Below are 16,977 nucleotides of genomic sequence, written 5' to 3'. Positions count from 1 at the left end.
AATAAATCCTTCCTGTCTGGAAGTGGTTTGCAGAAGGGCCTGAAAAAGTCTAGGGTTTGGCTTTGGCCACACACTGGTGCCACCACACAGGGCTAGATCACAAAGGCAGCCTGTGTGGTTGGGTTTCCGCTTGCCTTCTAGGCCATCCCCAGTGCCTCCCTGAGTCTTGAGGACCCCATTCACTGTGCCATCCTGCCTGCTGCTGAACCCCACTAGCTGCTGAAGGTTCTCTCTGGGAAGCCCTTAGCGCTTCCTTCTCTGCTGACCACTGGTTCATCCTTTAAGACTCAGCTCCTGTGTCACCTCTTTTATGAAGCCTTTCAGGATTTCTTCACCTGCTGACCCCTTATCCAACAGAAGGAGTCAGTCTTCTGAGTTTGCAGAGGCTTTATGCAACTCTTGTCCCAAGCACTTTCCATATCCTATTACATTGTATCATCATTGTAGCTGTGCCTTATCTCCTTGAACAGAGGAGGGGAAGGAGAAAGGACAAGAAGGTGGGGAATAGTCACCACAGTGTTGACAGTTCTTGCTTTTGATCCCTCTATCATGTGCCACCCCTGTGCTAAGCATTGCTATGCCTTCTGTTTAATTTCACTACCATCCTATATGGTAGGTGCCATGTATTTCCCCCATTTTGGAGATGAGAGAATTGCAGGTCAGAGAGGTAAATGAACTTGTCTGGAGTTGCGCAGCTGGGAAGCAGAAGAGTCAGGAGTCAAACCAGGTCTGTTCGACTTCAACACTTGGGTGCTTAACCACAGACTCTGAGGGGGCCCTTAGCGCAGGATCTTGCCTAATGCCTGGCATCAGGTGAAGGCTCCATACTGTTTGGTAAATAAATGAAAGCTTGTTCTTGTAGCTGTTCACTGGCCTTACAATGATCCCTTTTTGTGTCAGACCAGTCAGTGGATGGGCCACAGAGAGGGACCTCTCCCAGGCTTTGGGACATCAAAGTCCAGGTCCCCCCAATGTTTCAGGAAGACACGAGGAAGTTCCAAGTCCCTCATTCGTCACTGGTCAAGGTAACGTGATTGTTGGAATCTTTGCCCTTCTCTCTGAGTTGGTTTCAGACTTTACAGTGCTGATCTTAGGAAGTCACTGGGTATTTCCTCAAACTTTATTTATTTATTAAAAAAATTTTTTTTTAACATTTATTTATTTTTGAGACAGAGAGAGAGCATGAACAAGGGAGGGTCAGAGAAAGAGGGAGACACAGAATCTGAAACAGGCTCCAGGCTCTGAGCTGTCAGCACAGAGCCCAACGCGGGGCTCAAACCCACGGACCGCGAGATCAAGACGTGAGACGAAGTCGGACGCTTAACTGACTGAGCCACCCAGGCGCCCCTAAACTTTATTTTTTAAGAAAAGAAAATCCAGAATGCAGACTGGTGGTTCATTCCTTGGCTATTAATCGGGCTAATTCTAAGGAAACCCAGTGCAAGGAATATAGACCCATCCAAAATTCCATGCAAATTAGGGGCTCGGTGGGTTGTGCAGCCGACTTCGGCTCAGGTCATCAGCTCACGGTTCGCTGCTGTCATCAGAGAGCCTGCTTTGGATTCTCTGTCCCTCTCTCTCTCTGCCCCTCCCCTGCTCACTCTCTCTCTCTCTCAAAAATAAGTAAACATTAAAAAATTTTTTTAATTCATGCAGATTAGAGAATAGTCACATAGCGAAAGGATGATTCCATTTACTAACCTGTCACCAGCTTTAAACAGTGAACATTCACATTCCTAGACCCTCAGTGTGTTTTTATTTTTGCCCGACCAGTAAACAGTAAACGGCTGAAGTGCTGAATGAAACTGATACAAAATAAAGTTCAAACTGTTTGGATTTTCAGCAGAGTCATTAAAGGGACAAAATTGGACTTCTGTCCTGTCCTATGGAAATGTAATTGCGACCTGCAATGAGGCCAACATTGTAACATATTTTGTAACATATTACAAAACCACACATGTGATATTTCCCATTCTGTTCTCATCTCTTTACCTGCCTTATTTTCACTTTAGAACTTGATTCAAGCACGTAACCTATGAGTTTTCATAGTGTCACGTGATGACCAGGACTTTGAGAGGTCAGGAGGGCGTTCCATTCTTTTCTCAGGAGTGGAAAAGCTATTTTGATTTGGTGATTAAATTCCAATAGCCAGCTCTTTGCCTTGCACAGAAATGCTGTGCAGTTTTTATGGCGTCTGTTCCAAAAGACCTCTCAGCTACCCAGTGGGCCAAGGACGTCGGCCTTTGTGGCGTAGCCTGGGAGCACGGAGTTCAGAGAACAGACTGGGCTGGGGCTCTGAGGAAATGGTAACATGACCTCCTTGGCTTGGCATTCAAGGCCCTTTGATGAGGATTCAATCCTCATCAAGTGAGAATGGCTACCTTCCTGCCCTGGGCCTTACCGGCTGCACCTCTGTTTGGGCTGGTGACATTGTAGAGTGGGTGTGGGGCAGGTGAAGTCAGGAGGTGCTGGGCCTTGGGAAACTGGAGCCCAGGAGAGGTTTTCACTTTCAGGAATGCCACAAATGCCATGGGCGTGGGCGTTACAAATGCAGTGGCTGCCACGGGGCCGGCATGGTGAGTCCTGTGTGGCCTCTGGTGAGTAAGTGATGATGTGGGAGGAGGCACCACACGGGGACAGAGGGCTCTGCCCCGGGTATGGGGCTCCCCCACTAACAGTGTGACCTGAGGCAAGTTGTCCTCCCTTTCTGGGCCTCCATTTGCTCACCTGCAAAATGGGAAAGTTGGATTGGGCGTCTGCTACTGGCCTTTGTTCACTGCAGTGGTTTATGGTTTATGATTTCAATTCTTTTCCTTTTTTTCTCATTCATTTACAAACATTTGTTGAGACTGAGTACACGCTCTGTGCTGGGCCCTGTAAGAGGACCCCATAAGAGGTGGGCCTTCCCACTGGGAACCCTCTGTCTTTGGGTAAGACTGACAAGCGACCAGCATTTGCAGGATGGGGAGATGAGTCTGAAAAAGTGACGTTCATGGGAGCTTCTAGAGGCAAAATATAGATGGGGGCCTTGTGTTTGTGTCTTAGAGAGCATGATACATTACCACAAACTGGGGGTGGGGGGGCTGAGACAACCGATTTTTATTCTCTCACATTTCTGGAGGCTGGAAATCCAAAGTCAAGCTATCCATGGGGTTGGTTCTTTCTGGAGGGCCCGAGCCACATTTCCAGCTTCTGGCAGCTGCCCCCCAGTCCAGTGCACCCTGGCCGGTAGGTGCACCACTCCATTCTCCGCGTGTGTCCTGGGGCTCCCTCAGAATGTGAGGACACCAGGCGCTAGATTTAAGCCCCACCATCGTCCAGCATGACCTCATCTGGACTAATTCTATCTTCAAAGACTATTTCCAAATAAAGGCACATTCGGAGGTTCTGGTAGCTATAAATTTTGGGGGGTGGGTGGGGGAGATACTGGTCAACCTAGTACAGGTCTGTAAGCACACTGCCAGGCTCTGGTGCCATCAGCCTTCGGGGCTGCTCACCACACTGGGAGTCAGATCATGCCCCTTATGTGTCCTCAGCTTTCCCCATTTGCTCCTGATCTTTTGGACACATATTGACCACTCACCACGTTAAGCCATGTCTTCCTCCATCCTTCCCTCTGCCCACCTGCCTTCCACCCTCTGGATGCCCACCTTCCACCTGCTGTGTGCCTTCCTCTGCCTACTCACAGGCCACCTGTGGGGCCCGCCTGTGCCCTCCCACCCGCCTCTGTCTCCTGTGCCCTTGCTCCTGCCATGCACCCCCTTGCAGCCTTCGTGGAGCCCCTCCCTGTGATCTTTTGTGTTCCTCCCTCCACCCCTGCTCCCCTTCTTCCCTTCCCTCTTCCCTGGAATGTCTCCAGAGGCCTTTGTGAGCCAACTGTGGGAACGAAGCCTGGGGGCCTCTCCAAGACTGAGCTCCCCATTCCCAACTCCAGGCTCCTCAGCCAGCCCGCCCCTCTTCCCAGTCCCTCTGGCCATGGCTGTTTGGTCAGGGCAGAGTCTCAGGAGTCATGGGGATCAGAGAGGAGCAGGAGAGAATGATGTCTCAGGAGACACACAGATATAAGGCTGTAGCATCTTTGAAGGCAACAGCTGGTGGGGCCCAAAGGTACAGTGTTCCCCTTCCATCTTACAGATGAAGGGGCTGAGGCCCAGGGAGACAAGTGGCTTGTTCAGGATCACCGGGTTGGGATTTGAACCAGGTCTCAGGATGCCCTTTGCCCCCTTCCCTGGGAGGCCAGCAGGGGCTGAGGCCGTGGTGTGTCCGCAGGTGAGGTGTCCCTCCTGCAGTGGAGCCAAGCGCAAAGCCAAGCAGTCCCGGAGATGTCAGATGTGCTCGGGGTCTGGCAGGCGAAGGTATGAGCGGGTCTCCCCGGCACCGAGGTGAAGAGTGCTCCCTTACCAGCTTTCTTGCTTTTCATTGTCTGCCCTTCTGGAGGGCAGTTGGGTACCCTGTCTTGTCGCTCCTGTGCCCCAGAGCTGTGTGTGTAGTAGGTACTCAGTAAATATTTGTGGAGTGGGTGAGCCTTCCTCCAGGCTTGATACTTCAAGAAGAGACTAGAACTCGTCCAGCAGTCTGTGGGTACAGATGTAAAGAATGAAGTGCTGCAGAGAGGAAGGGAGGGAGGGTTTTAGGAGGGGAGACTTCTTCCCGCCCACATGGTGGGGAAATGAATACAGGAAACCACTCGAGCCAGATATCCTTAACTCTCTGAGGATCGGGGCCTAGGCAAATTCTTATTTATAACTCACTGCAGGGCCTGAGTGCAGGAGTCAAGGAAGGTTGCTTGATTGACTGAACAATCAACAGAGTTCCATCTCTGTTCGCTCAGGTTTCTTTTATTTACATGTGAAAGGATCCTAATTCAAATGAGCTTAACAAAAAACCCTGCCCTTGTGGAAGAAAAGTCCAGAATTATATTTCTGGGATGGCTTCAGGTACAGCTGGATCCAGGTGCTTAAGCAATGTCACCAGGACTCTGTCTCAGTCCCTCACCCGGTGTGTCTTTGTGTTGACTTCATTCTCAGGCAAGCTGTCTCTTGTGGTAAAAGAGGGGACAGCCAATGGCTCCAAGCGTAGTAGCCTCAGTAGATAGGGATATCCCTCTCCTGATAGTTTCAGAAACAGTTACAGGGCAGATCTCATTGCACTCAACTGGGTCATGTGCTCATATCTGTGTCAGCCACTGTGGCCATAGAGATGGACTGAACTGACTGGGCACGCCCAGGTCCGAAGCTAGTCATAGAAGGGGTTGGGGAAAGCCCACAATCCATGTGGGCTGGGTGGGGAAAGGGTGGTCTTCAAAGGGAAACTGGGGCACTGCCACCAGAAGCAGGAGGCCTAGATGGTGGGGAGTGGAAGCCAGTGGTGTTCACCTTAGTCCAACTCTATGAGGAAGGATTTGGGGGTGGGCGTGCTGGAAGCCGCCAGGACCCCGTGACTTATGTGAGTGGTGCCGACCATGTGCCCCTCTCAGGTGCAGCACGTGCTCAGGGAGGGGAAGCAAGACCTGTGCCACCTGCAAGGGGGAGAAGAGACTGTTGCACTTCATCCAGCTGGTCATCATGTGGTATGTGGCTGTGGCCCCATGGGGGAGGCCAGGGGACATGGCCTGGACTGGTTTCTGCAGAGAAACTCCACTTGGTTGGGGCTTTCACAATGCAGGGTTCTGCGCTGGGAGAAAAGGGCTTTAGGCCACTTGGGAGGGGGGAGGTCCCTGGGGAGAGGCAGGGTGGGTGGCTGGATGCTGGCGTGCTCCACAACGGACAGACCCGAGTTCAAATTCTGACATTGCCAGTTTCTAGTGCAGCAGCCACTCAGTGCCTGGGCCTTCCCTTCTGGGACTAGAGTCCCTGTGTCTTAAGTTCCCATGTCAGGGAAGGCTCCCCATGCGCTATGGGTTTCCCTTGTTGGGCGCCGTGCTAAGGGCTTCACAGGCAAGGACAGAATGAGGTAATAGAACAGAACTGTCAGTACTTCAGTTTCCCACTGTACAGATGAGGATGCTGAGGCCCAAAGAGGCTAAAGAACTTTCCCAAGGCCCCACCGGTAGTCATGCAAGCCCTCCAGCCGACACCTGTCCGATTCCAAACCTATCCTCTGCACTTCCAGGAAAAACAGCCTGTTTGAGTTTGTATCTGAGCACCGGCTGAATTGCCCCAGGGAGCTCCTTGCCAAAGCCAAAGGAGAAAGCCTCTTTAAGGACGAAAACACCGCGGTAAGGAGGGATTCGAAGACCGTAGCACGGAAGCTGGGTTTGCCCTCCCCTCCTGTGTGTGCTTCGTTCACTCGGAAAGACAAAGACGGGCTGGGTGACGATGGTGCTTGCTGCCAAGCAGGAGAGTGACTGCTGGGGCCTGTGGGGCCAGTTCTCTCCTGAATTTCACATGCTCGACCCTGTGTTTCCTCCTCCTCCCCCCACACCCTCACACAAGCCTTGAGACCCTCTGCCCATACTAGGCACTATTCTAGGCCCTGGGGATACCGTGGAACAAAATGCTCACTCTTGTAGATCTCTCATAGTCCGGTGAGGGAGAAGGTAATAGTATTCCACCCCAATGTCAGATGGTTGTAAGGGCCACTGAAAATATGCAGGCAGGGAAAAGAGACATGGAGGGGTGTGGTTTCAGCTGGTGGCCGGGAAGTGACCCTGCGCAAAGACCAGAACGGTGCGGTGGGGGAGTAGACCATGTGGACTCGAGCCAAGGGGTCCAGCAGAGGGAGCAGCAGAGGGCAGTGGGACAGGAGGGACTTGAGTCGGGCAGAGCAAGCAGCTAAGACACGAGAGGTGTCAGCAACCAGATCAGGGAGAGTCCGGTAGGACAGGGGTTGGCAAAATCTGGCCCTGGCCTTGCTTTTATAAATAAAGTTTTATTGAAACACAGCCATGCCTGTCTGTTTACTTATTGTCTGTGGCTGCTTTCGTGCTACAAGGGCAGAATTGAGTAGTTGAGACAGAGGCCCTATGGCCTACAAAGCCTAAAATATTTACTGTGTGGCCATTTGCAAAACAGATTTGCCAACCTCTGCTGTAGGTCTTGGCAGGGAACTTGGCCTTTATGGGATATCTGAGCAGGGTCATCCTGTTTTCTCTTAGAGAGACCAGGTGCTCAGCCTTTTTCTCTTCTTTCTCTCTCTCTCTCTCTCTTTCATTCATAGTATGTAGCCTTTTCAGATTGGCTTCTTTCACTTTATAGTATGGATTATTTTTTATTTATTTTTTTAACATTTATTTATTATTGAGAGACAGAGAGACACAGAGCATGAGCAGGGAAGGGGCAGAGAGAGGGGGAGACACAGAACCCGAAGCAGGGTCCAGGCTCCGAGCCGTCAGCACAGAGCCCGATGCGGGGCTCGAACCCACGAACTGTGAGACCATGACCTGAGCTGAAGTCGGATGCCCAACCGACTGAGCCACCCAGGCGCCCCTGTAGTATGGGTTTTTATAAGTTGAGGCACAAGTGACATACATCATATTCGTTTCAGCTGTATAACACAGTGATTCAATATGTGTATGTATGGTGAAGTGATCATCACAATGTCTAGTTAACATCTGTCACCACAGTTACAGTTTTTATTTTCTCATGATTAGCACTTTTAAGATCTAGTGCCTTAGCGGCTTTCAAATATACAACACAGTATTATTAACTATCGTCACCATGTCACATCCTCAGGACTTACTTATTTTATACCTAAGTTTGTACCTTTTTACCACCTTCTCCCATCTCACCTTCCCCCGCCCCGGCAACCACCAGTCTGTTCTCTATCTAGGAGTTTGTTTTTTAGATTCCATGTATAAATGAGATCATATGGCATTTGTCTTTCTCTGAATGATTGATCTCATTTAGCACAATGCCCGCGACGTCCGTCCGTGTTGTCTCCCACGGCAAGGTTTCCTTCTTTTTTGTGGTGGAATAGTATTCCTCACCCGCCTTTCTTCACCCCAATCTGACTTCCTACGGGCTCAGTTCAGGCATGACCCCTTCAGGAAGCCCCACCCCAAGCCCGAGTCAGCAGCAAAGGTGTGCTGGGTGAGAGTGGGCTGCAGGAGAAGGATTGCTGCCTGTCCCACAGCCCCGCTTTCTTGGTTGGAATTCCCCAGGAGGTCAGGGGCACCTGGAGGTTCAACAATTCCCACCCACTCACTTCTTGGCCTCGGGGGCCCTTCCCTGTCTGGGCTTGCTTTCTGCCCCGTGTGAATCAGAGCTGTAAGGCTCCAGGTGCTGACACCCTGGGTCAGGGCAGCAGGTCAGCTGTGTCTCTCCCGCAGGTGTACCCCATTGTGGATTTCCCGCTGCGGGAGATCTCTCTGGCCTCCCAGAGGGGCATTGCGGAGCACAGCGCTGCCCTGTCCCCCCGGGCCCGAGTCCTGCAGCAGGTGAGTGGGGTAGGGGTCGGGGGCTGTGGGGAGGCCAGGCTTCTGGGGCCAGGCTGGGGCTCCTGCTGGGGGGGGGGGCCCTTCCAGACAAGGGCGGGAAGGCATCAGTTAGGGGAGGGGTGGAGGACAGGAGCCCCAGTTTAGGAAGGGGGTCAGTACTGGAGACTGACCTGAGACTCGTGTGGCTGGAGGGCAGAGAGCAGAGCACTGTGGGGCCTCCACAGAAGGTGGGACCACTGGAAATTGTGCAAGATTAGGATTCTTATCCTGAGAGCAACTGGAAGCTATTGTAGGGTCTCAAGCAGGAGTGTGGCAGTGAGATCTTGATTTTAACCCTGTGGGTTAGAATATTCAGAGAGGGATGGGTGGAGGAAGTTCAGGATTCAGGGCTTACCCAAGTCTGGCACCTAAAGTTCTGCCCTTCAGGGCACTTTCTAAATCCAAGGCCTGTCTTCTCCCACCTCCCTTGGGGAGCGGTGGAGGCCCCCAGGGTTAGGCTGCTTTCGTGCTGTGTTGGGATGGCCACTAGGTGGCGATGTTGCCTCTTGCAGCTTTGAATGGTCCCTGCAGCCAGCTGCTTGATGGGGGTCCCTGGAGGAGATGGGGGTTTGGCCCCGGAATGGCCAGGGCTGAGCTCCCTGAGTCTAATAGGCTTAGATCCAGGTTCTCCTGTGTCCTGACATTCTCCTGGGCCAGCTACTTCCTCCTCCCCGAAGTCTGGTTTCTCACCAGTGAAAAAGAGACGTTAACACTCCTTCAGAGGGTTTGCTTTAAGTGCTTGGAAACTGCTGCTCAAAATGTCCCTTTTCCTTCTGGTCCCTCTGCAATGAGTATCTCCCCTTCCCTTTCTGCACATCTCGCCTGTTTGCAGGGGAGAGAAGGATGCATTTAATTAAAAAGTAATGAATCCCATCTCGGAGCTGGATTGGGGGCACCGCAAACTCAGAGACCTGCCACGGCCGGGTGGTAACATGAGTGAGAGAGCCGTCTTCTCCAAAGGAGCCAGCCATGACTCATCTTTGTGCAGGCACAGGGGCAGAGATTTTGGACCCTCTGAAAGCCAGACTTTTATAGGAAACCTTCCAATTTTTCAAGATTGAGAACAAAGCTTTAAAAATGCTAGGAATACCATATGGGCTGACGGGCTGGCTTTGGCCTGTGGGGTGATGTCAGCTACCCCTTAGTCTAGCCTGAACCCATGAGTTTTCCAGTAAATCAAAGGAAGCTCAGAGAGTGGAAGCAATTTACCTAAAATCACGCAGCTTCTTAGTGCAAGAACCCAGGAGTAGAACCCACTTCCTAGCTCCAAGTCAAATGTTATTACTCACTGCACTCAAGGCACACCAGCGGCTCTTTGAAAGCCAGTGCAGGTTTACGGGGCTATCAGCGAAGGGGGATCTGAGGCCAGACACTGCAGGGATGGGATCTGCTTGTCAGCTCTGGCACATACACGTGGCTCTGAGCCACCCTCTCCCCTCCTGAAGGCCTTGGTGTCCTCATCTTTCAAATGAGCTGGGTTGGACCCTGCCTTAGGTTGGGCTCTGCAGAAGCAGCTTCGAGACAACAGCTTGTGTGCAGGACATTTGTCAAGGAAGGGCTCCCAGGAGGAACCTGTAAAGGACTAGGGGAGCCAGCATGGGAGGGGCAGGGGTCACACAAGGGTGAGGTGTGGCGAGGGCCTGCCACCACCCTGTCCCAGGGGACCTCTGTGCGCTCGTTACACCTCAGCAACTCTGTGCCTGGAGACGAGGGAACTGGCCTCTTGCTGTTTAGCACCGTCCAAACATCGGGCACAGCTTCGCAGGCACTTTGTGCATTCTCTGTGAGACATGGGCTCCGTAACTCAAGGACAGGACTCTGAGGAAGGACAATGGGCTATGAGCAGCAGAGAAGAGGCAGATTTGCAGGAGCATGGGTGGGACAAGAACCTTGTTCATGGAAGACCCAGAACATCGTCTCTGTGGGACTTTGCTCTTGCGGAGCTCATATTCACGGTGTGGGTCACATGGAGAGCCCCCAGGATTGAGGTGTCTACTCTAGGAATGGGCCTGTCAGCTTGTGACACTTGTGATTATCCTGAGATTCTTTTATTTCTGAGACTGATAATTTGAATCCTTTCTGGGCCCTTAATTTTGACAGCTGGGGAAACTGAGGCCTGAAGAGGGGAAGTGACCTGCCCGAGATCACACAGGATGTTGGTGGCAGGCCTGGGTCTCCTGCGGCCTTCCCCTAGAGTGTAGTCTTGTCTTCGGCAACACAAGCCCTCTGTGAACCAGTCCCGGAGCAGGGAAATGTAAGCCAGGGGCAGACGGGTGTGTCGTGTTAAAAGGGATTAGCACTGAGAGAAAAGGGCTCTTGTGAATCCCTTCCTCAAATTGTCCTTTGGTCCTGCATCTGGAGACAAAGTTGTCCGAGGATAGTTTGTTCAGGATTGAGAAGTTAGTGGAGTCAGCCTGAGGACACACCCCTCATGACACCTGCCCCGTGCCCTGCTCTTGCTCTCAGACTTGGAATCTGCTCATCCTGGGGGCATGACCAAGGCGTGTCAACAGATCCGTGGCTGATTACAAGGTAGCCACCTGATGGCAGCTGATGTCCTAACCAATCAGTAGCCTCAAACCTGAAGACCTTTTGCATCAGAAGCCAAGGGAGGCAGGAAAGGGTGGTATTGGTGTTGCTCTCCATTTGGTTCTGGTAGAAAAGCCTGGAAACGAGAGCGGCCCTGACCATACTGCCCAGGCGTTTGGAGCAGTGATGTGGGCTCCCGCCTCCTCTTGCCTCTTGGTTCTCATTTTGTGTCCTCCATACCAAAACGTCAAAGAGGGGTCTTCTACCTTTTATTTCCAAAACTACCACTCAGAGACAACTTTCTGGCCTCTGGGAAGTCTCTGGATCTCATTCGGTTATCTCAACAACCCTGTGGCATAGGAGCTCTCACCCCCATTTCCTAGAGAAAGGAAGTTAAGATGGCACAGAAAACTTCATGGAAGATGCGCTCCTTGACTCTGAGTCCCCTCTTCCTGCCGCAATATCACACTGCCCTTCAGCCGCCCCTCCAGTGGAACAGGGGTCCTTTTTTTCACAGCCCCCCTCCCTGGCCTGTTTCTCCTTCCCTGAAGGCCTCTGGACCTTCACCTACAGTGAGAGAGCTGGAGCTGTTCCCAAGGAATGGAACATCCTGAAGGAGGAAGGTCTAACCCTGGGCCATCCACACCACCTCCCTCTGGGTTTGGGATCCCCCCAAGATGTGAGTCTGGGACAAAGAAGCAGCTTGTGCTGGAGAACGTTGGGGTTTTGACACAGAGCCTGGCCCGCAGTACATCCCCAAGGAAGCTTAGCTTGACTGATGAGGAGTGACTTTGCTGTGTCCCCTGTAGGGAGCTGTCCCAACACAGCAGCACCTAGCGCTAACGGGGGTGGATGTTTCAGCTGGATGCCCGTGTTCTCTCCCAAGGTGGTCTCCCACATTCTATTCAGGGCTCTGCAATTCTGGAAGATTGTAGAGTAACTGCTCAGCAGAGGGGCCAGAGAATGAGACACCTCAGGACCGCTCTGCTGGGGGAAGTGAGTGCCCCAGGCTCTCAGGTACAGGCCACGTGCTGGGAGGAGAGTAGAGCACTACCCACACGGACCTTGACCTGGATGATGTTCCCAACCTGAAATTCCGTGAGCCCATGGGCCTCAGTTTCCCTGTTTGTAAAAGGAGGGGTGGTGTTTGAGAAGGACTGCTTTCAAAGGGAGGTCAGAGCAAAACCATGGTGGGGGAGGGAGGGTCCTGTGAAAATAGCCTGAAGCAGACTAGCAGACTTTGGAATTTCTTTGGTGTCAACGTTTAACCTTATATTTTAGTTCAGATTGTGTCGTGGACTCCCTAACATCTCCATGGTTGTTTTTTTAAATTAAACTTATTTATTTACAGAGCATGGGGGAGGGGCAGAGAAAGATGGAGAGAGAATCCTAAGCAGGCTCTGCGATGCCAGCACAGAGCCCGACATGGGGCTCAAACTCACAAACTGGGAGGTCATGACTTGAACGGACATCAAGAGTTGACCGCGGAACCGACTGAGCCACCCAGGCACCCCTCCATGGTTGTTTTAATACAAAAATGTTTAAAATGACTTTATCTTCCACCTTTCTCTGCTCTTCCTCCCCATCTAAAAATTAATGCTTCTGGAAGATGTCCTGTTTGGCTGGTGGCTTTCCATACACCCTGGGACGTCCCTGGGGATGATTCCCCCCCCCCCCCCCCCACTTTCTGAAACATAGAATCAGATAGTGGCTAAAGCTGAGAAGTCGGTTTGGGCCAGAGCTCAGTGTGTTTGAAGGAGTGTAGTATGAGGTACATCTAGAAAGGCATATGGGAGCCAAAACGCCAACTCCAGAGCATAAACTTCATCCCACAGAGTAGTAGGGAGCTACTGAAGATTCTTGAGCAGGCAAGTGACTCGAACACTGAAGTTTTTCTCGGCCCGTTGTTTCCCCAGCGCCAGACCATTGAGCTGATCCCCGTCACAGAAGTCCATTACTGGTACCAGGGACAGACATATGTCTACTACATCTATGGCACTGACCACAGGGTACATGTGGTGGACTACCCGGACCGGTACTGCTTTGGCTGCACCATCATCTGACAGGGCACAGCTGTCTCCACGGCCTGCCAGTCTTGTTTGCCACGGAGCACAGCCGAGGTCCCCGAGCTCACTCATCGCTGGCTCCATTGAACCATCTTGTATAAACCCTGGTGTGTCCTTTCAGACAATTCGGCTTATCATCTGTCAAGCCACAAGTCTTCCCCAGAGCTCGCCTGGTGGAATCCAGCATGCGTTTAACCTACACACGTTTCCTCACAACACATCATTGAAATGGCCGGGGCCACGCCTCTGGTCTCGAAGCCAGCGCCCCGATCGAGCGTGCAGTTTGATTTTGCTTCTCCCTTGACTTGCTTGCCTCAGTTCTGTTGTGCCACTGTCAGTGCCTTTGGCCCAGCTGAGCCTTGCTGAGATGTTTAAAGGTCTCCTACGGATTGGCTGCCTCTTAATGCATACCAAAGAGTGCTCTCGAAGCATCAAGAACAAAATATAGGGGTGCCTGGGGGGCTCAGTTGCGTAAGCATCCAATTCTTGATCTCAGCTCATGTCTTGACATCAAGGTCATGAGTTCAATCTCTGAGCTGGGCGTGAAGCCTACTTAAAAAAAAAAGAGAAGAGAAGAACATTTACTCCCCATTCTGTGGGCTAGGAATTCAGCTACCGTCACAGCGGAGATGGTTTATCTCTGCTCTGTGATGTCTGAAGCCTCACGGGGAAGATTTTAACACTCTGGTGCCTCAAAAGCAGGGGACTGAAATCATCTGAAAGCTGGTTCACCAAGGGGTCTGGCGGCTGATGGTGGCCGTTGGCTGGGACGTCTGCGAGGGGCCATGAGCTGGACACCTACATGTGACCTCTCCATGCAGCCTGGGCTTCCTCTCCATGTGGCAGCTCCAGGGGTAGACGCCCCGCACACACACCCCAACTGAAAAACTAGAGATCTGTTTCCAGGCCAGGGGACAAAGCTGCTGTATTGGATGGTGACATGGTGCATATGCGAGGGTCGGCTTTGGAGGGCGATTTGGGGTGTATGTGGGTTCTTACATCACCTGCCTACCTTAGAACCTGCTCACGTGGCAGGGTGTCCTGTGAACCCAGTCACGTGCAGCAAGGCTGGGTGGGTACAGAAGATGCTCTGAAGACTGAACGCCCAGGCTGTTTTGGGGGGCCAGGCGGGCTGCTGTGCAGCTGGTTGGGGGTAACCAGAGGCCCCTGTCATACTGTTCCCTCCGCACCCTACCCAGAAGGGAATCGCTACACACCGAGAGGGTCAGTCTATGCCCTCTTGATCCCCAGGCCCCTGCTGGCCTGCAGCCCTTGTCCACCTCGGTGTGTGAGGATGTGGACATAACAGGCCTGGTTAGAAGAAGCTTGGGATGTCTGAGACCACCCCCCCCCCCCCAGGGCACTGTTGACAGATGGTATGCAGATGAGCACTTCACCTTCACCTGTTACACCCCACCCCCTGGGACTCGCTGTGTCCTGTTCAATTACTGCTGTCCCCCCTTCCCCACCAAGCCTGGCCGAACTACATACCCGTGGGGGTCTTGCTAACAGGGAGCCGCAGCCCTGGGAGGGGTGTCCTGCTCGCTTGGGACCACCTGGCAGACAAGGGGAAATGCAGAAGCAAAGGGCCGTGAGCTGGGAGAATCTGAGTCACCTGACCTGGCAAACCTTCCCGGCTCAGACTTGGCCCCTGGATCCAGCTGCCCCCCGCCAACGCCACAGGCTCCGCCTATAGGGGAGGCTGAGGCCAGGATGAGGTGCACCCCTGGGTGGTGGTGCATTCTGCCCCTGGGGACGGACTACTACGGGAGAGTACTACAAGCCTCCCTTCCTCCTCTTCCTCCTGTAGCTCTGTCACGCTCAAGTCTAGGAGGCCAACACCTCTAACCCTGAGGTTCCTCCAGCTTACCTCTGTGGGCCTCAGAGGGGATGCTTCTGGGGGCGTTTGTACCAACGGAGGGCACGGGCTTTGTTTGTTGCAGTGATTGGAAGGGACACGGTTGGCATTTGGTAGACGGAGTCCAGGAAGGCGGGATGTCTAGCAATCCGTATGACGAAGCCTGTATCACATCTTACACAACTTGCAGATACCCCACTGACATTCACAGAGAACCTGGTTACACAAAATCTCAGCAGTGGCTGAGATTGATGCAGTGGTAATTCTTATTTAGCGTTCGGCTCTGTTCTTTGATTTTCCTGCATGTCTTGTTTGAAGTTGCTTCTGGATCTCTTATTACCCTGAAGTCCAAAGGAGTAATTCCCTGACGACCCCATTACTGCTCCTCGTGCAGTCCTGCCTGAGCATCCACAAATTCACATAACGTGCATTAAAATATTACTTCCTTCTCATTCCTCTGCAATAGTTCAGTTTGTGCCTTCAATTGCTTTTTTGTTTTCTATTTTTAAAAACAGGTAAGTGGACTATACATGAGTGTCCTTTTAGGATAAAAAAAAAAGTGTCCAGTGAGCAGTACATACTGTTGGTGTGTGAACCCAAAGAGAAAATCTAGCTGGGATAAAGTGGGTCCAGAGAGACACTGTTCCAGTTGAGTACCAGTGGGTTACTAGCCACAGGGCCCTTAGTTCCCGTGGTTCTGGCAAAAGTCCCAAATAATTCCTGGGTCTTCTGGCTGTTTGATAACAGTCGCTTGTTTCTCCCTGCAGTGTTAGCTATTTTTATGACCTTCGCTGCAGCCAGGGTATGACTTCATTTTCTATTTCTGCCTCTTTCTATTATCCCCGGGCTGAGTTGGCTGTCTGTGTGTAGCCCTAAACCTAGTTGAAGTCACTGGGGGGGGGGGGTAGAGATTAGAATATTAGGACAGCTTGGACCCCAACACTGGCCACCACAGACTGTGGCTCTGGTCTCCATTCTGTTTTAAAAGGACACAAACTCAAGTGATTTGCTTATTCTTTGTTGCTTTCCCAAAGGAGAGCCCTAGCCCTGTTCTTCTCTATTCACTGATGGTCAGTCTGCCAGGCGGCCAGAACCATGCTGGGCTTTGTGAGGGTTTCATGGAGATCTGCAGTCTCTGCCCTAAGACTATAGGAGAGACTATAAGACTATATACTATAGTATATAAGACTATAAGACTATAGTAGGAGAGAATATATGCAGGGGACAATGAAAGAATGAATGTGATAGTCAGGTAGCTTTATAAGAGGAGGATACCTAAGACCCAAGTCAGTAGTAGTGATTACAGGTGACAGTGACTCAAATTGACTCATTGATTAGCTCTTATCCCTTAATAAAGTTTACCAGCTTCAGGTATAGCTGGATCCAGGGTTTTGAAGGATTTCATTCCAACGTGGTCTCTCCTGCCCTCCTTCCCTCTTTTTCCTATCTGCTTTTCTCTTTTTTGCTTTTGTTCACAGGCAAGCTTTCCATACCTTGGCAGTAAGACAGCTACCAGCAGCTCTGGAATTTCATCATATGAGTTCAATGACCTCAGGAAAGAGGGGGCTGCAAGCTAATTTTCCAGAGACTCTCACACAGAGGTCGCAGGGAAGGTTCTCAGTGGCTTGTTTTGGGTCACATGCCCATTCTTGAACCAATCACTGACCAGTGAATGTAGTGACTGAATTGGCCAGCCTAGGTCACATGGAACCCTCTCCCCCTAAACTGGGGGCAGCCTGGGACTATCAGAGAGACCTCTGGAAGTTGGGCACCTGTCCACTAGAGGCACACACAGAAAGTGCTGAGTTTATCCAGGGATGATGTTCCGGAGTTTTTCTGTGTACTCTGCCCCAAATGACATCTTAAGCCAGAGAGTTGAAATTGAGATTGGGTCCTTTCCCTGTCTAAACCTTGAACTTCCCTTCCCTGTATTTGCTGGGGTTGTAGGGTTGCTATCCTCTGCAGTTTGGCTGTTAAAATAAGAATTCGGACTAACCTTGGTCTCAGGGGAGGGATATGGTCCTGGAATGAGAGAGGATACATGTGTGCTTGTGTGTGTGTGTGTGTGTGTGTGTGTGTGTGTACATATGTGTATATGTGTGTACATG

General features: G+C 51.7%; 1 protein-coding gene across 4 annotated transcripts in view; it reads left to right on the top strand.

Annotated features, from left to right (window-relative positions):
- Positions 1 to 15,332, top strand: part of SSUH2 (ssu-2 homolog) — a 31,075-nt gene extending 15,743 nt beyond the window's left edge. For 2 of the 4 annotated variants that reach the window (XM_060631630.2, XM_060631631.3), the window contains exons 6-12: positions 901 to 1,025; positions 2,514 to 2,576; positions 4,270 to 4,382; positions 5,477 to 5,569; positions 6,112 to 6,217; positions 8,270 to 8,377; positions 12,862 to 15,332. In XM_060631630.2, the coding sequence (XP_060487613.2) occupies positions 901 to 1,025; positions 2,514 to 2,576; positions 4,270 to 4,382; positions 5,477 to 5,569; positions 6,112 to 6,217; positions 8,270 to 8,377; positions 12,862 to 13,008 (755 nt within the window). In that variant the 3' untranslated portion in view covers positions 13,009 to 15,332. The remainder of the gene's footprint in view (positions 1 to 900; positions 1,026 to 2,513; positions 2,577 to 4,269; positions 4,383 to 5,476; positions 5,570 to 6,111; positions 6,218 to 8,269; positions 8,378 to 12,861) is intronic. The other 2 variants (XM_060631632.2, XM_060631633.2) reach the window with 1 other exon arrangement.
- The last annotated feature ends 1,645 nt before the right edge of the window (positions 15,333 to 16,977 follow it).

This window comes from Panthera onca, chromosome A2 (assembly GCF_046562875.1).
Source record: "Panthera onca isolate mPanOnc1 chromosome A2, mPanOnc1 haplotype 2, whole genome shotgun sequence".
Lineage (NCBI taxonomy): Eukaryota > Metazoa > Chordata > Mammalia > Carnivora > Felidae > Panthera > Panthera onca.
Note: the sequence above shows the minus strand (reverse complement) of the source record. Positions and strands in the feature narration are given on the sequence as shown.